The sequence below is a fragment of the Oncorhynchus mykiss genome, chromosome 9 (genome assembly GCF_013265735.2).
Source record: "Oncorhynchus mykiss isolate Arlee chromosome 9, USDA_OmykA_1.1, whole genome shotgun sequence".
NCBI lineage: Eukaryota > Metazoa > Chordata > Actinopteri > Salmoniformes > Salmonidae > Oncorhynchus > Oncorhynchus mykiss.
In genome coordinates this window covers 6,816,748-6,842,342 of record NC_048573.1, presented here as the reverse complement: position 1 = coordinate 6,842,342, position 25,595 = coordinate 6,816,748, and the positions used below count along the sequence as shown (strand labels likewise).

At 46.4% G+C, this 25,595-nt stretch overlaps 1 protein-coding gene across 1 annotated transcript in view; it reads left to right on the top strand.

Moving 5' to 3' along the window:
- The first annotated feature begins 7,438 nt into the window (after positions 1 to 7,438).
- Positions 7,439 to 25,595, top strand: part of LOC110510780 (1-phosphatidylinositol 4,5-bisphosphate phosphodiesterase beta-3) — a 150,251-nt gene continuing 132,094 nt past the window's right edge. Inside the window, 2 exon segments of the mRNA XM_036987197.1 lie at positions 7,439 to 8,038; positions 19,093 to 19,179. Coding sequence (XP_036843092.1) covers positions 7,940 to 8,038; positions 19,093 to 19,179 — 186 coding nt within the window. The 5' untranslated portion in view covers positions 7,439 to 7,939.

Genomic DNA, 25,595 nt, shown 5'->3' with positions numbered 1-25,595 from the left:
AAGGAGGGCTTTCATAATTACCTCATACATCTCCCCCTCTTCTTTCCATGTTTGTCCTCACCTTCATCTTCCTCTCTCTTCATAACCTAATTTAACGACTTTCAAATGATGCATCCTTTAATCTCTCTCTCTCCTCTCTTTCCTCTCTTCTCTCTCTCTCTTCTCTCTCTCTTCTCTTCTCTCTTCTCTCTCTCTCTTTTCTTTCTCTCTCTCCTCTCTTTTCTCTCTTCTCTCTTCTCTCTCTCCCCTCTTTTTCCCCTCTTTTCTCTCTCTCCTCTCTTTTCTCTCTTCTCTTCTCTCTCTCTCTCTCTCCCCTCTTTTCTCTCCCTCCCCTCTTTTCTCTCTCTGCTCTCTTTTCCCTCTCTCCAGGTCACACTCTCTCCCTCCACCCTCTCTTCCTCCCCCATCTCTATCCCCCTCATCCTCTCTGTCAGTCTCTCTCACCCTCTCTTCCTCCCCCATCTCTATCCCCCCTCATCCTCTCTGTCTGTCTCTCTCACCCTCTCTCTGACCTTCAGTCACTAATCAGGCCAATAGGGAACATGGCCACAGGGCACAGCTGTGTTTGTCCGGGTGTATTTTTATCACAATATATTGACAGTTAGCAGAAACAAAAGGTTAGTGTAAAGAATAATAGACTATTAATATGTTTCTCTGATCATTTAATGTACATTTCCTTTGGGAACAGACCACCTGCTGTGAGTCCCAAATGGAACCCAAAGTGCACTACTTCTGACCAGGGCCTATAGGACTCTGTAGTGCACTACTTCTGACCAGGGCCTATAGGACTCTGTAGTGCACTACTTCTGACCAGGGCCTATAGGACTCTGTAGTGCACTATATATATAGGAGATAGAGAGCCATTTGGAACACAGCCATGTTGTAGAGGCTGAAGTAGGGAAAGTGATTAGAGGGGAACTGACACTTATCAGTTAATGCCAGACTCTACAGGGAGAGGAGAGAGCAAGGGAGAGGAGAGAGTGAATGAGACTATTGCCACCACAGGTGTCCACTCTTTAATATGGCCATCCAACACACATGTCTGGAGGATGGGAAGGTGTGTGTGTGTGTGTGTGTGTGTGTGTGTGTGTGTGTGTGTGTGTGTGTGTGTGTGTGTGTGTGTGTGTGTGTGTGTGTGTGTGTGTGTGTGTGTGTGTGTCAGCGGGCTGGTGCACTCTGTTGCCGGTAGGAGAGAGAGGGGGACGTTTTTTTTGTAAATGTATTTTTAATATTTAGGCGAGAGGAAATTTAGACTGTTTAGCACCTACCTTATGGTGGTCATGTTGGGTTTTAACACATTGGGTTATCTAATGAACTATAACCCATCTATATTACTTGTAGTTTTTATCTTGTTATTTTTAAAAGTGTATTTACATATCTACCCACAAAACATGTATTTATTTTTTAATACTGAATGATAAGAAGTAATGAATGAGACAATACATTGCAAAACAATATTTTATTTCAACCCCACCTATCACTAACACAATGGAAAGCCACCTATCACTTAACACAATGGAAAGCCACCTATCACTAACACAATGGAAAGCCACCTATCACTAACACAATGGAAAGCCACCTATCACTTAACACAATGGAAAGCCACCTATCACTAACACAATGGAAAGCCACCTATCACTAACACAATGGAAAGCCACCTATCACTAACACAATGGAAAGCCACCTATCACTAACACAATGGAAAGCCACCTATCACTAACACAATGGAAAGCCACCTATCACTAACACAATGGAAAGCCACCTATCACTAACACAATGGAAAGCCACCTATCACTAACACAATGGAAAGCCACCTATCACTAACACAATGGAAAGCCACCTCTCACTTAACACAATGGAAAGCCACCTCTCACTTAACACAATGGAAAGCCACCTATCACTTAACACAATGGAAAGCCACCTATCACTTAACACAATGGAAAGCCACCTATCACTAACACAATGGAAAGCCATCTATCACTAACACAATGGAAAGCCACCTATCACTTAACACAATGGAAAGCCACCTATCACTTAACACAATGGAAAGCCACCTATCACTTAACACAATGGAAAGCCACCTATCACTTAACAAAATGGAAAGCCACGTATCACTAACACAATGGAAAGCCACCTATCACTTAACACAATGGAAAGCCACCTATCACTTAACACAATGGAAAGCCACCTATCACTAACACAATGGAAAGCCACCTATCACTAACACAATGGAAAGCCACCTATCACTTAACACAATGGAAAGCCACCTATCACTTAACACAATGGAAAGCCACCTATCACTTAACACAATGGAAAGCCACGTATCACTAACACAATGGAAAGCCACCTATCACTTAACACAATGGAAAGCCACCTATCACTTAACACAATGGAAAGCCACCTATCACTTAACACAATGGAAAGTACAAGATAAACAAGACGGATGCACTAGGTCCAGCACCTGTCCACTACATGCATTTACATGGGGCTGTGAGCAGTGACCAACGTGTTGGTTCCAACCTCAAAAGTTACAACAAAGAAGGTTATCAGGTCTGTTAGAAATGAACTGTCCCACTCTGGACAAGGGAAGCATTTTCACTGATAGGACAGGTGGACTGTGTTGTAGAAATGTCCTCATCACACTGTGAATCATTTAGCACGCATACTTACAATTTGAATGCGGGGTGTATCATTTCCGTTCCGTATGAAGATTGTCTTACCCGTTACAAAGTGTTTCAGCATCTTCTGCCAGGTCACTTGGCCTCTTCGTTCTCTCTGGAAGACGACTCACGTCCGATGTCACTTCGTCGCAGCCAGTCACCCCTTCATCACACCTACAACACACCTACAACACCCATACAACACAACACCCCTACAACACCCCTACAACACAGAAGTGAATGAGACTATTGCCACCACAGGTGTCCACTCTTTAATATGGCCATCCAACACACATGTCTGGAGGTGTTTTCTCATGTCTTAAGGGTGAAGAGACAGAGATGCTCATTGATGACGTTTAAACTTGTATCAAAAGACATCAATAAAAAAAAATGTCCCTGTCTGTCGTTTTTACGCTCTTATCCAGAGCAACTTGGTACATCCATTTTAATGAATGGTTCCTTGTGGGAATCAAACCCACAACCCTGCCACTACAAGCATTATGCTCTACTAACGGAGCCACACGGGACTGTCCTAACCTGGCAGCAGTCAGTGCAGCCCCACTGGGAAGGAAGTTATTGAGGAATGGTACGAGTTAGAGGAGGAGGACATCTCAAGCACTGAGGTTTGTGGGGACAACTTGGGGCTCAGGTGCCTTCCTTGGCTACCTGAAGAACCAATGCAAAGCACTTCATGGATTTCAATGGAATAACAACCAACGCAAAGCAAATCATATGTTTCGATGTAATAGCTAGCTGGTTTCTGAGCTACTGGTTTCTGAGCCAATGATTTATATATACACTAGATGACTGACAGGGGGCGCTGTTTGAAAGCCACCTCCATCTTGGCACTACTCTTCCTGTTCCTTTTCCTACGTTGTAAAAAGTATTTTAGGAGATATAGAAGTGCTTTATTAATATCTATCTAATATTTGCTGTTGCTTATTTTCTTATAGACGTCTTGATGCTTTTTTTTTTTACAATTATATTGTGTGAAGCAAAACATCAAAAATAAAAAAAACATCCTCCAGTGATTTTTGAACTTTGCAATTCAAGGAGTTGGTTTGATGGGAAGTTGTGATGTCACCCCCCCCCCCCCCCCCCCCCTGCCTGTAGAAACAATGGAGAACAAAGGAGGAAAGCCCACCCCACCCCCACTTGTGATGTCATGAGTTACTTGGACAACCTATTGAGATGTGCATCATTTTGTTAAGTAAATCAGGTTCATGTGTGGTGAAAAGGAGACTGGAGAGCCACTTGCAAGTACATTTTCAGAAAGTACACAAGCCTCTGTCATATGGACACACTGATATACCGTGAGCCATTGGTGGCTAAAGAAATGTGGAATTCAGAGAAAGTCTCAAGGCAACAATAGGCCTCAGACTGGACACACAAGCAGTCTTGTCCCACCATGGTATCCAATTGGTAGTTACAGTCTTGTCCCACCATGGTATCCAATTGGTAGTTACAGTCTTGTCCCATTGCTGCAGCTCCCGTACAGACTCAGAAGAGGCATGCATCGTCTGAAACACAACCCAGCCAAGCTGCTTCCTGACACAATGCCCACTTAACCTGGAAGCCAGTTGCACCAATGTGTCAGAAGAAACACCAAACACCCGGCGACCACATCAGCATCCATTGTGCCAAGCCCACCACAGGAGTTGCTGGTGCGCAATGGGACAAGAACATCCCTGCCGGCCAAACCCTCCACTAACCCGGACGACACTGGCCCCATGGGTATCCCGATCGGCTGCGACAGAGCCTGGACTTGAACCAGAATCTCTAACGGAAGTTATTGGACAATGGGCGCACACTGGTTGAATCCACTTTGTTCCCACGTAATTTCAATGACATTACATTGGGGCCTCCTGAGTGGCACAGCTAGTACTGCATTGCAGGAGGCCCCAATGTAATGTCATTGAAATGACGTGGGAACAAAGTGGATTCAACCAGTGTCCAATAACTTCCGTTGTCAACTAAGTAAAATACATAAAGCCGACAAATGAAAAACATGAGAAAATATCCTGATGAAAATGCCGGTTCTTTCAGTCACATTCATCTCTCTACTCCGCCTGTCTGCCTCCCGTTCTATCTGTCTTGACTTGTGCTGTAGCTAGTGAAGTGAAGCCTTGTATTCAATCAACCAACTGGGTCCGGCCCAAAGCTGTAATGCTATCGTGAACTAGCCTATTCTGGGCCCTCAGAGTTACCCGCACCAGTGAGCTCGGGTTGGACACAGTTGATATTGTGTAAAGGGGGAAAAGTGTTGAGGTATTTTATGACGTTTCCTCTGGATATTATGGGGATTCTCAGAGACATTTTTAGCTCTTTCACACTGAAGACTAGTGATTATCAACTATTATCATTCACAATGGATTTTTAAAAATAATTTGTTTTACTTTGTTGACTTACATGCTGACCAAACCACACAGGAGTACATCCATGTACATTACAAAACGAACTCTGAACCAATTATATTCATTTGGGGACAGGTTAAAAATGTTGCTAACTTTAAAAAATATATATCTATATATATTCATAAATGATGGTCATGAAATAAACCAAAACGTGTTTCTCACAAGTGTAGCAGGTTGTGAACTCTGCAAACAACGTTTCCACTCTGAGAATAAGAACAGCAAATGACTTAATTAAAACATGCATTATTAACAGAAATGAATGTAACCAAATGATGGGGATTAATGGTAAATGTACTACTGGTGACATGTGTAATGGGGAATTGATACAAATAAACAATCAAAGGGCAAACAACTCACACGAAACAGTAAATGCTAAGAATTGGAGGGCAAACAACTCACATGAAACAGTAAATACTAAGAATTGGAGGGCAAACAACTCACACGAAACAATAAATGATAAGAATTGGAGGGCAAACAACTCACATGAAACAATAAATGATAAGAATTGGAGGGCAAACAACTCACATGAAACAATAAATGATAAGAATTGGAGGGCAAACAACTCACATGAAACAATAAATGATAAGAATTGGAGGGCAAACAACTCACATGAAACAATAAATGCTAAGAATTGGAGGGCAAACAACTCACATGAAACAATAAATGCTAAGAATTGGAGGGCAAACAACTCACATGAAACAATAAATGCTAAGAATTGGAGGGCAAACAACTCACATGAAACAATAAATGCTAAGAATTGGAGGGCAAACAACTCACATGAAACAGTAAATACTAAGAATTGGAGGGCAAACAACTCACACGAAACAATAAATGATAAGAATTGGAGGGCAAACAACTCACATGAAACAGTAAATGATAAGAATTGGAGGGCAAACAACTCACATGAAACAATAAATGCTAAGAATTGGAGGGCAAACAACTCACACGAAACAATAAATGATAAGAATTGGAGGGCAAACAACTCACATGAAACAATAAATGATAAGAATTGGAGGGCAAACAACTCACATGAAACAATAAATGATAAGAATTGGAGGGCAAACAACTCACACGAAACAGTAAATGCTAAGAATTGGAGGGCAAACAACTCACATGAAACAATAAATGCTAAGAATTGGAGGGCAAACAACTCACATGAAACAATAAATGATAAGAATTGGAGGGCAAACAACTCACACGAAACAATAAATGCTAAGAATTGGAGGGCAAACAACTCACATGAAACAATAAATGCTAAGAATTGGAGGGCAAACAACTCACACGAAACAATAAATGCTAAGAATTGGAGGGCAAACAACTCACATGAAACAATAAATGCTAAGAATTGGAGGGCAAACAACTCACATGAAACAATAAATGCTAAGAATTGGAGGGCAAACAACTCACATGAAACAATAAATGCTAAGAATTGGAGGGCAAACAACTCACATGAAACAATAAACGCTAAGAATTGGAGGGCAAACAACTCAGCCATTCTGGAGAGAGACACAGTTTATATCTTTACCACAGACCCTCCCTGTCTTCTTGTCATAACATTGCAAATAGTTGAATACTCAAGACCCATCCTCTTCATATTTTAGAGGCTTTTCACTGACAACAGCAACTCAACAATCAGCTAGGTCTATTGCCACGTCCAGTGCTCAAGTAGGCAAGCCTAGGCCTACACAGCTTGTTATTCAAAACCAAACAGCCATTTGTGCTCTCTGGTGAAGTCATTTGACATATTTCATTTATTTTTGTATAGAAAAGGAATAATTCAATAGTTTTGGGCAGATAATTTAAAGGGAGTTTAGCACTCCCTAAAATAGCTCACATTCCCCGTGTGCAGTATGGTACTTGCACTGCTAGGGGTTGTGGGATTGATTCCAGCAGGGACCAATATGAAAATGTCTGCGATCACTGCTGTTTTCTGCACTGTAAAAAAGCATTTGTTAAATCATTTTTTTGTCAGGTCATCAGGACTATTAAGCCAATGCAACAGCCTGTTTTCAAAAACGGTAGGCTACCAGTAAAAGTGCGTCGCTGCGGGACAATGTCTAGGCTACTATTCTATTTTGGAGAGGATCGGGATCGATGGGGTCTCGCCTAGGGCGGCATCTCGCCCAAGACCTGCCGAGGAAACACGCTTCAACGTAGCTGACATTCTTTATGGGGTGTTGTAGGAGGCAGCATGCATGAGAACGGATCACTTTGTGTTAGCTGGCAGTGTGAGCGCGTTAAAAACTCCAACGTTCTTGCCACGCTTCAGCGTAAAGTCTCCAACGCACAGAACACGCCTCAAATTAAAAATGGAATGACAGCGTCTGTCTGTCTGAAAAGAAGAGAGTAGAGAAAAAAAACAACCCTTTTCCCCCCTCACTCTTACTCACTGAATCTCTCCTTCCTTCTCGCTCTGTCCTGCGTGCTCCCCCCTTTCTCAAAAACATGAAGGAAGAAAGAGAAGAATCCGGCTGGACGAGTGTGGAGAAGGGAAAGTTTGAGGACAGCTTTTAAAAGAAAACGAAAGAGAGAGAGGGAGACACTAATATGCGGATGGAATGAAGATAGGGTGCTTTATAGCCATTCAACGCAATTAAGCGAGACATACGGGCTGTGCACAAGAACGCAGTTACTCGACTTTTCTCAACGTGAGACTTTTAGAATCATTTTAGGATAGATGAATACTCAAACCTCGACTATTAAGACACAAATTATCGTATTTACTAAGTCCTAGAGCAGCTTCATGAGCTGCAAGTCACAGCTCATCCCGGAAAAGGACTTAGCCCCGAGGACCAAGGGGCAGTGACTAGGGCAGGTCGCCGCACCCGGAGTTTAGGCGTTGCCACACGGCGTTGACCCGGAGCCATGGCAGGGGCGAAGCCCGGAGTCCACGCTCTACAGCTCAAACCTGTGTCGGTTCACGACATACTAAAACGGGGCAGCAAGTTTATCAAATGGGACGAGGTTAGTAGTCTACCTACATATCCAAACGTGTGTGTATTCTTCTCGTATTTTCTCCCCCGCCACAAGTGGCATTCAAGCGCCATTCATTTAAAATCTAATAGTAGCATAACTATATGTTAATGTTTTATTGACAAATCTGTACTTTGTGGACATTACTTTGTAGAGCCATGTTGGTTGTGAGAGACAAAGTTGCCTTTTGCCACCACAGTCAGAGCAGCCCAGAGGCTGTACTGTAGTACAGGCTCAACCTGGTCTCAGAGCATTTCGTATGATTCTGTATGTAAATCGCACAGACTCCATTTAGTATATGTTACGTTTTGTTTGGTTACATAAGACCAATGGTTACTTAACTAACCCACACCGTAACACTTTAACTCCTAAGCTTAATCCTAACTTTAAACATAACCCCTAGCCTAGCTAATGTCAGTGAGCTAGCTAACGTTAGCCACCTAGCTAGAATTCATAACATAACATTGCAAAATTCATAACATACACTACATGACCAAAAGTACCTGCTTGTCGAACATCTCATTCCAAAATCATGGGCATTAATATGGAGTTGATCCCCCCTTTGCTGCTATAACAGCCTCCACTCTTCTGGGAAAGCTTTCTACTAGATGTTGGAACATTGCTGCGGGGACTTGCATCCATTAAGCCACAAGAGCATTAGTGAGGTCAGGCACTGATGTTGGGAAATGAGGACTGGCTTGCAGTCGGCGTTCCAATTCATCCCAAAGGTGTTCGATGGGGTTGAGGTCAGGGCTTTGTGCAGGTCAGTGAAGTTAATTCACACCGATCTCAACAAACCATTTCTGTATAGACCTCGCTTTGTGTACGGGGGCATTGTCATGCTGAAACAGGAAGGGGCCTTCCCCAAACTGTTGCCACAAAGTTGGAAACACAGAATCGTCTAGTATATGCTGTAGCATTAAGTTGTTCCTTAACTGGAGCTAAGGGGCTGAGCCCGAACCATGAAAAACCGCCCCAGACCATTATTCCTCATCCACCAAACTTTACAGTTGGCACTATGCATTGGGGCAGGTAGCGTTCTCCTGGCATCTGCCAAACCCGTATTCATCGGTTGCACTGTTAGATGGTGAAGCGTGAGTCATCACTCCAGAGTCCAATGGCGGCGAGCTTTACACCACTCCAGCTGAAGCTTGTCCTTGCGCATGGTGAACTTAGGCTTGTGCTCGGCCATGGAAACCCATTTCATGAAGTTCCTGACGAACAGTTCTTGTGCTGACGTTTTCTTCCAGAGGCAGTTTGGAACTCGGTAGTGAGTGTTGCAACCGAGGACAGACGATTTCCACACGCTACACGCTTAAGCACTCGGTGGTCCCGTTCTGTGAGCTTGTGTGGTCTACCACTTTGCGGCCGAGCCATTGTTCCTCCTAGACATTTCCACTTCACAATAGCAGCGCTTACAGTTGACCGGGGCAGCTCTAGCGGTGCTGAAATTTGACGAACTGACTTGTCGAGAAAGGTGGCATCCTATGACGGTGACACGTTGAAAGTCACTGAGCTCTTCAGTAAAGCTAATGTTTGTCAATGGAGATTGCATGGCTGTGTGCTCGATTTTATACACATGTCAGCAACGGGTGTGGCTGTAATAGACGAATCCACTAATTTGAAGGGGTGTCCACATACTTTTTGCGATGTCGTGTATAATACGAATTGTAATTTGTAACAAGTCATACGAAATGGGTGATGGACATTAATATATACCTTACGAAACATAACAAATCATAAACTACACTGAATCAAAATGTAAACGCAACATGTAACAATTTTATGAGGAAATCAGTTTATTTTATGAATTTCACATGGCTGGGAATATCCATATGCATCTTGTTGGTCACAGATACCTTAGAACAGAAGGGGGAGGAGCTACAGCAATGAGTTGGGGAAACGCTAGGCTAGGCTACATGTCAACATACAGGTCCTGTCCCCAATGTATCCCTATGGGTTCTGTTCAAAAGTAGTGCACTATATAGGAAGTAGGGTGCAATTTGGGACGTAACACCCATGTGCAGGTATAGATAGGCCTAGCTCTGTTCTCTGTTTTGAATTCTTGTCAAGCAAGTTTTTCCTCAGCTCAGGTTTTTTTTTATTTTTATTTTTTTTATAAATTCCACGTTCAAAACAACTGGGAACTCGGGAAATCTCAGACTTCCAACTTCAGTTCAAAACGACCAGGATCTCGAGGGGGGTAAAAAAACGAGCTCCGACTGGGGAATAATCCATTTGAACGGAAATCCAACTCGGGTCACTTCTTAGAGCTCAGACTTCCCTACCTGGAGATCACTGACCTCATTAATCAACCTCAAGTTTTTTCAGACTTCCCAGTTCTTTTGAATGCAGCAAATTATCACTGCTGCTATTGACCAACCCCCGTTTTCATTCCCACTTTTACGTTCTCTGTTGACATGTTGACATGTTGACATGGGAATCTGAAAGACGGAGTATAGGCCTAGAATCAAACGTTGGCATGCATAGCAATAATTCCTTATTAAAATGACCATGGCAGTAGGCAGATTATACATCAGTCGTGTAAACACCTTACTCTGTTTATCTTAATCAGCGTAAATTCAAAATCAAAGTAAGCATACCGCTGATTAAAACACCTGGTTTTCTGAGCCATCTTTCAAATGATTAGGACGTGTAAACACCTTTTTTTCAAGCAGAGTTCCAGCGCGGTGTATTTTATCTGTACACGTGCTAACAGCAGCAGTTCAAGACTCTCTCTCTCTCTCTTTTGTGCAAGTGAAGTGAGTTCGGGAACAACTGAAAGTATCTTAGTTTGAAATAGTTTTCACATACAAACTTTATCTGTCCGAACTCAGGATAAAATGTTCTTCCCCAAAAATAACGTGGTCAAGTGTGGTAGAGCGTTTAGTTTCTGCATTTATCATAATTCCCATCAGGCAGCCTGATTTCAGATGTGTCCATGTAAACAGGATTATTAGAGATATTGTTGTTCTTGCAAAGCATTTAAACATTTTAAACAAATGATTACATTTTTAAAAAATCAGACTATTCACAATAAATCACATTATTATTGTGTGCATTGTAACCGTAAGAGGTGAATCAGAATTTACCCTAGGCTGAAACACCTAAATGTGTGTGGTCATAGCTGTATTTTAAACACCATTGTAGGACTATTTTTGTCCTATTAGTGTACCAGATAAACAAGTATACAATCTGTGTTTTAATAAAGCAAGACAAACAAGTTTTACAGAAAACCTGAGAGCTGCCTCTCTCCCTAATAATTTGTCTTCCGCGTGTTTCACACCACCTCGCCTGGCAACCTGCTCGCATGGTAACCACCTCGCCTGGCAACCTGCTCGCATGGTAACCACCTCACCTGGCAACCGTGGCATGCGTGTGTGTGTGTGTGTGTAGGGGAAATATTTAGTTAAACTGTCAGTATTTTAGTCGTAGGCGCCTGAAGTATTTTACAACTTGTTTTCAATAGAAAAACATTTGCAAACAGACACCAATACATCAGTCTGTACATCTCATGTCAGTATGGTGGTAGAGTTTATTAGTGTCTGTTGGTAGTTCATTATTCACATATAGTTACAGCCAGACTGACCAGTAGAGGGGCCAGTAGGTGTGTTTGGTTGTGAGGGTGTGTGGTTGTGGGTGTGTTTGGTTGTGTGTTTGGGTGTGTTTGGGTGTGTGGGTGTGTTTGGTTGTGTGGATGTGTTTGGATGTGGGTGTGTTTGGTTGTGGGGGTGTGTTTGGTTGTGGGGGTGGGTGTGTGTTTGGTTGTGGGTGTGTTTGGTTGTGGGTGTGTTTGGTTGTGGGGGTGTGTTTGGTTGTGGGGGTGGGGGTGTGTTTGGTTGTGGGTGTGTTTGGTTGTGGGTGTGTGGGTGTGTTTGGTTGTGGGGGTGTGTTTGGTTGTGGGGGTGGGTGTGTGTTTGGTTGTGGGTGTGTGTGTGTGTGTGTTCATAAAGACCATTTATCATAAATCAACTTGTTAGCTGGCGCAATATCCACTGTTGTGTTGACACTACACACACACACACACACACACACACACACACACACACACACACACACACTATAGAAAGTGAATCTTTCCCTACAGTGAATGTGGTTTTATTCTGGGTGTTTTGTGTTTCACTCTGAATGACTTCCTGTCTCAGCTTGTTGTGCTCTCTGGAGCCAAAACGACTTTCCCCTCCCTTCTTTGCTCCCTCTCTCCCTCAACTACATCCGTTCTGCTCCTGAATTAGAGAGAGAGAGAGAGAGCTCACAGTGAAACACACCATGACACTCTAACAGAGGGCTGAGAAACACAGAGAGAGATCAAAGCCCATTGTATTGACGGGGGGGAGGGAAACTCAGTGATTGTCTAAACTAGTCACACTATGTACTGAAACGCATTGTTACAGTAGGGAGGGAGGGAGGGACAGACAGACAGACAGAGGGAAAGAATGAAGGGAAGACGGAAGGAGTGGTAGAGACAGAGGGGACAAGAAAGGTTGTAGGTCAAACACAGCCACATGTGAAGTGAGGGATTCTGGGATTGACATGTGTATTCTCCCCCTCTTCTTCTCTCTCCCTATCCCTCCTGTCCTCTATTCACCCTCCTCCTCTTCTTCTCTCTCCCTATCCCTCCTGTCCTCTATTCTCCCTCCTCCTCTTCTTCTCTCTCCCTATCCCTCCTGTCCTCTATTCTCCCTCCTCCTCTTCTTCTCTCTCCCTATCCCTCCTGTCCTCTATTCTCCCGCCTCCCTATCCCTCCTCATCCTCTTCCTCCTCTCCTTCTCTCTCTCTCCCTCTCCTCTTCCCTCCTGTCCTCTATTCAGGTCTCTCTCCCTATCCCTCCTCCTCCTCTCCTTCTCTCTCTCCATATCCCCCCTTCTCTCTCTCGCTCTCCTCTTTCCTCCTGTCCTCTATTCAGGTCTCTCTCTCCCTCTCCTCTTCCCTCCTGTCCTCTATTCAGGTCTCTCTCCCTCTCCTCCTCCTCTCCTTTTCTCGCTCACTATCCCTCCCCCTCTCCTCCTCTCTCTCCCTATCCCTCCTCCTCTCCTTCTCTCTCTCCCTCTCCTCTTCCCTCCTGTCCCCTATTCAGGTCTCTCTCCCTCCTCTTCCCCCCTGTCCTCTATTCAGATCTCTCTCCCTCTCCTCTTCCCTCCTGTCCTCTCCTTTTCTCTCTCCCTCTCCTCTTCCCTCCTGTCCTCTCCTCTCTCTCTCTCCTCTTCCCTCCTGTCCTCTATTCAGGTCTCTCTTCCTCCCCTCTTCCCTCCTGTCCTCTATTCAGGTCTCTCTCCCGCTCCTCTTCCCTCCTGTCCCCTATTCAGGTCTCTCTCCCTCTCCTCTTCCCTCCTGTCCTCTCCTTCTCTCTCTCTCTCCTCTTCCCTCCTGTCCTCTCCTTCTCTCTCTCTCTCTCTCTCTCTCCTCTTCCCTCCTGTCCTCTCCTTCTCTCTCTCTCTCTCCTCTTCCCTCCTGTCCTCTCCTCTCTCTCCCTCTGCTCTTCCCTCCTGTCCTCTCCTTCTCTCTCTCCCTCTGCTCTTCCCTCCTGTCCTCTCCTTCTCTCTCTCCCTCCTCTTCCCTCCTGTCCTCTATTCAGGTCTCTCTCCCTCTCCTCTTCCCTCCTGTCCTCTATTCAGGTCTCTCTCCCTCTCCTCTTCCCTCCTGTCCTCTATTCAGGTCTCTCTCCCTCTCCTCTTCCCCCCCTGTCCTCTATTCAGGTATCTCTCCCTCTCCTCTTCCCTCCTGTCCTCTATTCAGGTCTCTCTCCCTCTCCTCTTCCCTCCTGTCCTCTATTCAGGTCTCTCTCCCTCTCCTCTTCCCTCCTGTTCTCTATTCAGGTCTCTCTCCCTCTCCTCTTCCCTCCTGTCCTCTATTCAGGTCTCTCTCCCTCTCCTCTTCCCTCCTGTCCTCTATTCAGGTTTCTCTCCCTCTCCTCTTCCCTCCTGTCCTCTATTCAGGTCTCCCTCTCCTCTTCCCACCTGTCCTCTATTCAGGTCTCTCTCCCTCTCTTCTTCCCTCCTGTCCTCTCCTTCTCTCTCCCTCTCCTCTTCCCTCCTGTCCTCTATTCAGGTCTCCCTCTCCTCTTCCCCCCTGTCCTCTATTCAGGTCTCTCTCTCTCTCTCCCTCCCTCTCCTCCTCCTCCTCTCCTTCTCTCTCTCCCTCCCTCTCCTCCTCCTCCTCTCCTTCTCTCTCTCCCTCCCTCTCCTCCTCCTCCTCTCCTTCTCTCTCTCCCTCCCTCTCCTCCTCCTCCTCTCCTTCTCTCTCTCCCTCCCTCTCCTCCTCCTCCTCTCCTTCTCTCTCTCCCTCCCTCTCCTCCTCCTCCTCCTCTCCTTCTCTCTCTCCCTCCCTCTCCTCCTCCTCCTCTCCTTCTCTCTCTCCCTCCCTCTCCTCCTCCTCTCCTTCTCTCTCTCCCTCCCTCTCCTCTTTCCTCCTGTCCTCTATTCAGGTCTCTCTCTCCCTCCCTCTCCTCCTCATCCTCTCCTTCTCTCTCCCTCCCTCTCCTCCTCCTCTCCTCTCTCTCCCTCCCTCTCCTCTTTCCTCCTGTCCTCTATTCAGGTCTCTCTCTCCCTCCCTCTCCTCATCATCCTCTCCTTCTCTCTCCCTCCCTCTCCTCCTCCACTCCTCTCTCTCCCTCCCTCTCCTCCTCCTCATCCTCTCCTTCTCTCTCCCTTCCTCTCCTCCTCCTCTCCTTCTCTCTCCCTCCCTCTCCTCTTTCCTCCTGTCCTCTATTCAGGTCTCTCTCTCCCTCCCTCCCTCTCCTCCTCATCCTCTCCTTCTCTCTCTCCCTCCCTCTCCTCCTCCTCTCCTTCTCTCTCTCCCTCCCTCTCCTCCTCCTCTCCTTCTCTCTCCCTCCCTCTCCTCTTTCCTCCTGTCCTCTATTCAGGTCTCTCTCTCCCTCCCTCTCCTCCTCCTCATCCTCTCCTTCTCTCTCCCTCCCTCTCCTCTTTCCTCCTGTCCTCTATTCAGGTCTCTCCCTCCCTCTCCTCCTCCTCCTCCTCTCCTTCTCTCTCTCCCTCCCTCTCCTCCTCATCCTCTCCTTCTCTCTCCCTCCCTCTCCTCCTCCTCTCCTTCTCTCTCCCTCCCTCTCCTCTTTCCTCCTGTCCTCTATTCAGGTCTCTCCCTCCCTCCCTCTCCTCCTCATCCTCTCCTTCTCTCTCTCCCTCCCTCTCCTCATCCTCTCCTTCTCTCTCCCTCTTTTTCGCTTAATGATTTTCCCGTCGTCCCTTTCCCTTTTACTCTCTTCTCCTCACCAGAGTCCAAAGGTTCTCTGCTGTCATCAACCTTTATGTTGCCAGAGCAGCACACACACACACACACACACACACACACACACACACACACACACTGGTTATCCCTGCATAATAACTGATTTATGAGGTGCTGATATGAAAAAACAGACTTTACCTTTATACTATACATAATGAGAACATTCTCTCTCTCCACCTTATCTCTCTCCCTCCTCCCACCACTTTCTTCCTGTTCCCTCTCTCCTTCCCACCCTCTCTCCGTATCTCTGCGTTATACAGCAGGCTGTATCTGTCAGTGTTCCCAGGCGGCTCATGGTGTGGTTTTTGAACACAGCAGCAGTGACCGCACATGAGAAAAGAGCATAAACCACACAGACACACTCTGAGCTACACTCTGAGCTACACAAGAGAGACAGTTGTTGGCTTCAGGAATGGCTGAGATGTTTGTGGTGTTCTCTAGCTGTGAGGGAGAGGTGAGGGAGAGCAGAACTCATATCCATGTGTGAATAGACTATCGTTAATAAGGCCTGTGCATGGAGAGGTCTGGAGAGCAACAGGTTGTGGGGAGGGGAGGAGAGAGAGAGAGAGAGAGAGAGAGAGAGAGAGAGAGAGAGAGAGAGAGAGAGAGAGAGAGAGAGAGAGAGAGAGAGAGAGAGAGAGAGAGAGAGAGAGAGAGAGAGAGAGAGAGAGAGAGAGAGAGAGAGAGAGAGAGAGAGAGAGAGAGAGAGAGAGAGAGAGAGAGAGAGAGAGAGAGAGAGAGAGAGAGAGAGAGAGACTTAAGTAACTTGTGTGTTAGGTCTGTATTCACAAAGCATCTGAGTAGGAGTGCTGATCTAGGATCAGTTTGCCCTTTTTAAATCATAATGAATTAGATTATATGGACAGGGGGGCACCTGATCCTAGATCAACACTCCTACTCTGAGACGTGAATTTGTGAATACAGAACTAACTCATGCTTCTTTACAGCGTGTCGTGTTTCTGGGTCATATTCATTAGAAACCAAACGAAAGAAAACATAGGGGAGGGACTTCCTTGAACTTGTCCAATAAGAAACATTATTTTTATTTATTTTTTGCTACGGTGTGCACCTTATGAATACGGGCCACAACAACGATCCTATCACAGTGGAGAGAGAACCATAGCAGTTGGCCTTTATGTTTGATGGCTGAGCACATCTAGCAGACTGTAGTTTCAACGTTGATGCTAGCATACCAACCAAGGTGCCTGGTAGTTCTTTCTTTTATTTTTATTTGACATTTATTTAACCAGGCAAGTCAGTTAAGAACAAATTCTTATTTTCAATGACGGCCTAGGAACAGTGGGTTAACTGCCTCGTTCAGGAGCAGAACGACAGATTTTGTACCTAGTCAGCTCGTGGGTTTGAACTTGCAACCTTCCGGTTACTAGTCCAACGCTCTAACCACCAGGCTACCCTGCCGCCCCATTTAACCCTGATGAAGACGGCTTGCTTGTCCAAAACGTTGGACGGAAACATTTTTTTTGCATCTGAGCTCCTAGAGTGTGTGGCTCTCGTTTATTTTTTAAGTCCTCCGCTAGCACCTCGCCTAAATAGGTGTGCACTTCTTTTGCCTCTAGATTACCTGGTATTTCTATGTCACTCTAGGAGGGAAATGTGTGTGTGTGTGTGTGTGTGTGAGAGAGAGAGATATGGTGGAAAGTGAAACCTTCATGTACAGTAAATGGTAGTGAATGACACTGAAACCACTCCTGGCCCCCATAGGGGCCGCCTAACGAGAGATATTGAATGGAGATATGAGACGAGGAGGAGAAAGCACTGGAAAGGAAAGGAGAAATGAGAGAGAGAGAGAGAGAGAGATCCTCCCTAACCGCAGAGAAAAAGCACCACAGCACAGAAAGTGTTTGACTGAAAAGTTCTGTTACCCGAAATCCCTAATTTGTTTAGGAAAAAACATTCCCTTTCCCCTCAACCCTTGCTCTCTTTTACGTGAAACATGTGACCAATAGGACCTGACCCACAGCCTGTCATAATCACATCAGTAAGAGGTGTTATAACATCACAGTAACATGTGACCAATAGGACCTGACCTACAGCCTGTCATAATCACATCAGTAAGGTGTTATAACATCACAGTAACATGTGACCAATAGGACCTGACCCACAGCCTGTCATAATCACATCAGTAAAAGGTGTTATAACTCCCATCACAGTAACATGTGACCAATAGGACCTGACCCACAGCCTGTCATAATCACATCAGTAAAAGGTGTTATAACTCCCATCACAGTAACATGTGACGGCAAAATGGATGCGCGGGGGGATGTGAGAAAGAAACTGGAAGTGAGCGAATGTTGACTGGTTTCTCAGAAGGGGAAGTCAGATGTGTGGAAGAGGTTTGAATTAGTTGTGGAAACTATTGGTTATCAACAAAAAGGTATAGGAGCAAGTATTATATTATGTAGTATATAGTATATACTGAATTTTATATATATACTGCTCAAAAAAATAAAGGGAACACTTAAACAACACAATGTAACTCCAAGTCAATCACACTTCTGTGAAATCAAACTGTCCACTTAGGAAGCAACACTGATTGACAATAAATTTCACATGCTGTTGTGCAAATGGAATAGACAACAGGTGGAAATTATAGGCAATTAGCAAGACACCCCCAATAAAGGAGTGGTTCTGCAGGTGGTGACCACAGACCACTTCTCAGTTCCTTTGCTTCCTGGCTGATGTTTTGGTCACTTTTGAATGCTGCCGGTGCTTTCACTCTAGTGGTAGCATGAGACGGAGTCTACAACCCACACAAGTGGCTCAGGTAGTGCAGCTCATCCAGGATGGCACATCAATGCGAGCTGTGGCAAGAAGGTTTGCTGTGTCTGTCAGCGTAGTGTCCAGAGCATGGAGGCGCTACCAGGAGACAGGCCAGTACATCAGGAGACGTGGAGGAGGCCGTAGGAGGGCAACAACCCAGCAGCAGGACCTCTACCTCCGCCTTTGTGCAAGGAGGAGCAGGAGGAGCACTGCCAGAGCCCTGCAAAATGACCTCCAGCAGGCCACAAATGTGCATGTGTCTGCTCAAACGGTCAGAAACAGACCGCGTTGGCGGATGCTTTAGTCCAGGTCTGGGAGGAGATCCCTCAGGAGACCATCCGCCACCTCATCAGGAGCATGCCCAGGCATTGTAGGGAGGTCATACAGGCACGTGGAGGCCACACACACTACTGAGCCTCATTTTGACTTGTTTTAAGGATATTACATCACAGTTGGATCAGCCTGTAGTGTGGTTTTTCACTTTAATTTTGAGTGTGACTCCAAATCCAGACCTCCATGGGTTAATACATTTGATTTCCATTGATAATTTTTGTGTGATTTTGTTGTCAGCACATTCAGCTATGTAAAGAAAAAAGTATTTAATAAGAATATTTCATTCATTCAGATCTAGGATGTGTTATTTTAGTGTTCCCTTTATTTTTTTGAGCAGTGTATGTGTGTATATATATATACAGTGCCTTGCGAAAGTATTCGGCCCCCTTGAACTTTGCGACCTTTTGCCACATTTCAGGCTTCAAACATAAAGATATAAAACTGTATTTTTTTTGTGAAGAATCAACAACAAGTGGGACACAATCATGAAGTGGAACGACATTTATTGGATATTTCAAACTTTTTTAACAAATCAAAAACTGAAAAATTAGCTCAGCAGGTTAACACAGTCGTATGGCATGCAGGAGACCTGGCTTTCCAACCTCATGCCGGTCACATTTTAGTCATATGTGTACAGTGTGTATATCCCGATGTATTAACGTGTGTGTGTGTGTGTGTGTGTGTAGGAGCCCAACAGCGGTCACCCAACCCTCATCACTCTGAAGGTGGACCCAGATGGATTCTTCCTTTACTGGACTGGTGGGGCCAACATGGTAAGTCTGGTGGGGCCAACGTGGTGAGTCTGGTGGGGCCAACGTGGTGAGTCTGGTGGGGCCAACGTGGTGAGTCTGGTGGGGCCATCGTGGTGAGTCTGGTGGGGCCAACGTGGTGAGTCTGGTGGGGCCAACGTGGTGAGTCTGGTGGGGCCAACGTGGTGAGTCTGGTGGGGCCAACGTGGTGAGTCTGGTGGGGCCAACATGGTGAGTCTGGTGGGGCCAACATGGTGAGTCTGGTGGGGCCAACATGGTGAGTCTGGTGGGGCCAACATGGTGAGTCTGGTGGGGCCAACGTGGTGAGTCTGGTGGGGCCAACATGGTGAGTCTGGTGGGGCCAACATGGTGAGTCTGGTGGGGCCAACATGGTGAGTCTGGTGGGGCCAACATGGTGAGTCTGGTGGGGCCAACATGGTGAGTCTAGTGGGGACAACGTGGTGAGTCTAGTGGGGACAACGTGGTGAGTCTGGTGGGGACAACATATACACACACACAATACCCCATAATGACAAAGTGAAAACAGGTTTTTAGAATTTTTTGCAAATGTATAAAAAAATGAAAGATAGAGAGGAAGAATGATACATTATAAGCTCCGAGACAGGCTCCTGGACTTGAACCTGATCAAACATCTCTGGAGAGACCTGAAAATCGCTGTGCAGTGATGCTCCCTATTCAACCTGACAGAGCTTGAGAGGATCTGCAGAGAAGAATGGGAGAAACTCCCCAAATACAGGTGGGCCGAGCTTGTAGCGTCATACCCAAGAAGACTTGAGGCTGTAATCGCTGCCAAAGGTGCTTCAACAAAGTACTGAATAAAGGGTCTGAATACTTATGTAAATGGGCTATTTCAATTGTATTTTTAACACATTTGCAAAGTTTTCTAAAAACCTGTTTTTACTTTGTCATTATGGGGTATTGTGATGTCATTATGGGATATTGTGATGTCATAATGGGGTTTTGTGTGTAGATTGATGAGGGGAAAAAAAACAATTTAATCAATTTTAGAATAAGGCTGTAACGTAACAACATGTGGAAAAAGTCAAGCGGTCTGAATATTTTCTGAAAGCACTGAAGTGTTGTGTTTACCTCGTCTTTCACTGTATATCAGATTTCCATGTGGAAGTCATTTCTGTTGTTCTTATTGTCTTCATCTCTTCTTAATCCTTTCTTTCTCATCCCACTGTCCTGTCTCCTTCTTTAACTCTCACACACCCTCTTTCTCTCTCTCACACACACCCTCTTTCTCTCTCTCACACACACCCTCTTTCTCTCTCTCACACACCCTCTTTCTCTCTCTCTCACACGCACCCTCTTTCTCTCACACACACCCTCTTTCTCTCTCTCACACACACCCTCTTTCTCTCTCTCACACACACCCTCTTTCTCTCTCTCACACACACCCACTTTCTCTCTCTCACACACACCCTCTTTCTCTCTCTCACACACACCCTCTTTCTCTCTCTCACACACACCCTCTCACTCTTTCTCTCTCACACACACACGCTCTCACTTTCTCTCACACCCTCTCACTCTCTCACACACACACACCCTCTCTCTCTCACACACACCCCCTCACTCTTTCTCTCTCACACACACACACACCCTCTCTCTCACACACACCCTCTCTCACACACACACACCATCTCTCTCACTCACACACTCTCTCTACTTCTCTCTCTCTCTTTCTCACACACGTACACGCACTCTCTCTCTATCCATTCCTGATGTTGTTCTCTCTGTGTCTCATTAGTCCAGACAGTTGTATGTGTTCCAAATGGCTCCCTATGTAGTAAAGTAGTGTGCTGTTTCACCCAGAGCCCTGTAGTAAAGTAGTGTGCTGTGTTTCACCCAGAGCCCTGTAGTAAAGTAGTGTTCTGTGTTTCACCCAGAGCCCTGTAGTAAAGTAGTGTGCTGTGTTTCACCCAGAGCCCTGTAGTAAAGTAGTGTGCTGTTTCACCCAGAGCCCTGTAGTAAAGTAGTGTGCTGTGTTTCACCCAGAGCCCTGCTGTGTTTCACCCAGAGCCCTGCTGTGTTTCACCCAGAGCCCTGCTGTGTTTCACCCAGAGCCCTGCTGTGTTTCACCCAGAGCCCTGCTGTGTTTCACCCAGAGCCCTGTAGTAAAGTAGTGTGCTGTGTTTCACCCAGAGCCCTGTAGTAAAGTAGTGTGCTGTGTTTCACCCATAGCCCTGTAGTAAAGTAGTGTGCTGTGTTTCACCCATAGCCCTGTAGTAAAGTAGTGTGCTGTGTTTCACCCAGAGCCCTGCTGTGTTTTCCCCAGAGCCCTGTAGTAAAGTAGTGTGCTGTGTTTCACCCAGAGCCCTGTAGTAAAGTAGTGTGCTGTGTTTCACCCAGAGCCCTGTAGTAAAGTAGTGTGCTGTGTTTCACCCAGAGCCCTGTAGTAAAGTAGTGTGCTGTGTTTCACCCAGAGCCCTGTAGTAAAGTAGTGTGCTGTGTTTCACCCAGAGCCCTGTAGTAAAGTAGTGTGCTGTGTTTCACCCAGAGCCCTGTAGTAAAGTAGTGTGCTGTGTTTCACCCAGAGCCCTGTAGTAAAGTAGTGTTCTGTGTTTCACCCAGAGCCCTATAGTAAAGTAGTGTTCTGTGTTTCACCCAGAGCCCTGTAGTAGTGTGCTGTGTTTCACCCAGAGCCCTGTAGTAGTGTGCTGTGTTTTCCCCAGAGCCCTGTAGTAAAGTAGTGTGCTGTGTTTCACCCAGAGCCCTGTAGTAAAGTAGTGTTCTGTGTTTCACCCAGAGCCCTGTAGTAAAGTAGTGTTCTGTGTTTCACCCAGAGCCCTGTAGTAAAGTAGTGTTCTGTGTTTCACCCAGAGCCCTGTAGTAAAGTAGTGTTCTGTGTTTCACCCAGAGCCCTGTAGTAGTGTGCTGTGTTTCACCCAGAGCCCTGTAGTAGTGTGCTGTGTTTTCCCCAGAGCCCTGTAGTAAAGTAGTGTGCTGTGTTTCACCCAGAGCCCTGTAGTAAAGTAGTGTTCTGTGTTTCACCCAGAGCCCTGCTGTGTTTCACCCAGAGCCCTGCTGTGTTTCACCCAGAGCCCTGCTGTGTTTTCCCCAGAGCCCTGTAGTAAAGTAGTGTGCTGTGTTTCACCCAGAGCCCTGTAGTAAAGTAGTGTTCTGTGTTTCACCCAGAGCCCTGCTGTGTTTCACCCAGAGCCCTGCTGTGTTTTCCCCAGAGCCCTGTAGTAAAGTAGTGTTCTGTGTTTCACCCAGAGCCCTGCTGTGTTTCACCCAGAGCCCTGCTGTGTTTCCCCCAGAGCCCTGTAGTAGTGTGCTGTGTTTTCCCCAGAGCCCTGTAGTAAAGTAGTGTGCTGTGTTTCCCCCAGAGCCCTGTAGTAAAGTAGTGTGCTGTGTTTCCCCCAGAGCCCTGTAGTAAAGTAGTGTTCTGTGTTTCACCCAGAGCCCTGCTGTGTTTCCCCCAGAGCCCTGTAGTAGTGTGCTGTGTTTTCCCCAGAGCCCTGTAGTAAAGTAGTGTGCTGTGTTTCCCCCAGAGCCCTGTAGTAAAGTAGTGTGCTGTGTTTCCCCCAGAGCCCTGTAGTAAAGTAGTGTGCTGTGTTTCCCCCAGAGCCCTGTAGTAAAGTAGTGTGCTGTGTTTCCCCCAGAGCCCTGTAGTAAAGTAGTGTGCTGTGTTTCACCCAGAGCCCTGTAGTAAAGTAGTGTGCTGTGTTTCCCCCAGAGCCCTGTAGTAAAGTAGTGTGCTGTGTTTCCCCCAGAGCCCTGTAGTAAAGTAGTGTGCTGTGTTTCCCCCAGAGCCCTGTAGTAAAGTAGTGTGCTGTGTTTCCCCCAGAGCCCTGTAGTAAAGTCGTGTGCTGTGTTTCCCCCAGAGCCCTGTAGTAAAGTAGTGTGCTGTGTTTTCCCCAGAGCCCTGTAGTAAAGTCGTGTGCTGTGTTTCCCCCAGAGCCCTGTAGTAAAGTCGTGTGCTGTGTTTCCCCCAGAGCCCTGTAGTAAAGTAGTGTGCTGTGTTTTCCCCAGAGCCCTGTAGTAAAGTAGTGTGCTGTTTCACCCAGAGCCCTGTAGTAAAGTAGTGTTCTGTGTTTCACCCAGAGCCCTGTAGTAAAGTAGTGTTCTGTGTTTCACCCAGAGCCCTGTAGTAAAGTAGTGTTCTGTGTTTCCCCCAGAGCCCTGTAGTAAAGTCGTGTGCTGTGTTTCCCCCAGAGCCCTGTAGTAAAGTAGTGTGCTGTGTTTTCCCCAGAGCCCTGTAGTAAAGTCGTGTGCTGTGTTTCCCCCAGAGCCCTGTAGTAAAGTCGTGTGCTGTGTTTCCCCCAGAGCCCTGTAGTAAAGTAGTGTGCTGTGTTTTCCCCAGAGCCCTGTAGTAAAGTAGTGTTCTGTGTTTCACCCAGAGCCCTGTAGTAAAGTAGTGTTCTGTGTTTCCCCCAGAGCCCTGTAGTAAAGTCGTGTGCTGTGTTTCCCCCAGAGCCCTGTAGTAAAGTAGTGTGCTGTGTTTTCCCCAGAGCCCTGTAGTAAAGTCGTGTGCTGTGTTTCCCCCAGAGCCCTGTAGTAAAGTAGTGTGCTGTGTTTCCCCCAGAGCCCTGTAGTAAAGTAGTGTGCTGTGTTTCCCCCAGAGCCCTGTAGTAAAGTAGTGTGCTGTGTTTCCCCCAGAGCCCTGTAGTAAAGTAGTGTGCTGTGTTTCCCCCAGAGCCCTGTAGTAAAGTAGTGTGCTGTGTTTCACCCAGAGCCCTGTAGTAAAGTAGTGTGCTGTGTTTCACCCAGAGCCCTGTAGTAAAGTAGTGTGCTGTGTTTTCCCCAGAGCCCTGTAGTAAAGTCGTGTGCTGTGTTTCACCCATAGCCCTGTAGTAAAGTAGTGTGCTGTGTTTCACCCAGAGCCCTGTAGTAAAGTCGTGTGCTGTGTTTTCCCCAGAGCCCTGTAGTAAAGTCGTGTGCTGTGTTTCACCCATAGCCCTGTAGTAAAGTAGTGTGCTGTGTTTTCCCCAGAGCCCTGTAGTAGTGTGCTGTGTTTCACCCAGAGCCCTGTAGTAAAGTCGTGTGCTGTGTTTCCCCCAGAGCCCTGTAGTAAAGTAGTGTTCTGTGTTTCACCCAGAGCCCTGTAGTAGTGTGCTGTGTTTCCCCCAGAGCCCTGTAGTAAAGTAGTGTGCTGTGTTTCACCCAGAGCCCTGTAGTAAAGTCGTGTGCTGTGTTTCCCCCAGAGCCCTGTAGTAAAGTAGTGTGCTGTGTTTCACCCAGAGCCCTGTAGTAAAGTCGTGTGCTGTGTTTCCCCCAGAGCCCTGTAGTAGTGTGCTGTGTTTCACCCAGAGCCCTGTAGTAAAGTAGTGTTCTGTGTTTTCCCCAGAGCCCTGTAGTAAAGTAGTGTGCTGTGTTTTCCCCAGAGCCCTGTAGTAAAGTAGTGTGCTGTGTTTCACCCAGAGCCCTGTAGTAAAGTAGTGTGCTGTGTTTCACCCAGAGCCCTGTAGTAGTGTGCTGTGTTTCCCCCAGAGCCCTGTAGTAAAGTAGTGTGCTGTGTTTCACCCAGAGCCCTGTAGTAGTGTGCTGTGTTTCCCCCAGAGCCCTGTAGTAAAGTAGTGTGCTGTGTTTCCCCCAGAGCCCTGTAGTAGTGTGCTGTGTTTCCCCCAGAGCCCTGTAGTAGTGTGCTGTGTTTCCCCCAGAGCCCTGTAGTAGTGTGCTGTGTTTCCCCCAGAGCCCTGTAGTAAAGTAGTGTGCTGTGTTTCCCCCAGAGCCCTGTAGTAGTGTGCTGTGTTTTCCCCAGAGCCCTGTAGTAAAGTCGTGTGCTGTGTTTCCCCCAGAGCCCTGTAGTAGTGTGCTGTGTTTCCCCCAGAGCCCTGTAGTAGTGTGCTGTGTTTCCCCCAGAGCCCTGTAGTAGTGTGCTGTGTTTCCCCCAGAGCCCTGTAGTAAAGTAGTGTGCTGTGTTTCCCCCAGAGCCCTGTAGTAAAGTAGTGTGCTGTGTTTCACCCAGAGCCCTGTAGTAAAGTAGTGTGCTGTGTTTCCCCCAGAGCCCTGTAGTAGTGTGCTGTGTTTCACCCAGAGCCCTGTAGTAAAGTAGTGTGCTGTGTTTCCCCCAGAGCCCTGTAGTAAAGTAGTGTGCTGTGTTTTCCCCAGAGCCCTGTAGTAAAGTAGTGTGCTGTGTTTCACCCAGAGCCCTGTAGTAAAGTAGTGTGCTGTGTTTCACCCAGAGCCCTGTAGTAAAGTAGTGTGCTGTGTTTTCCCCAGAGCCCTGTAGTAAAGTAGTGTGCTGTGTTTCACCCAGAGCCCTGTAGTAAAGTAGTGTGCTGTGTTTCCCCCAGAGCCCTGTAGTAGTGTGCTGTGTTTCACCCAGAGCCCTGTAGTAAAGTAGTGTGCTGTGTTTCCCCCAGAGCCCTGTAGTAAAGTAGTGTGCTGTGTTTCCCCCAGAGCCCTGTAGTAGAGTCGTGTGCTGTGTTTCCCCCAGAGCCCTGTAGTAAAGTAGTGTGCTGTGTTTC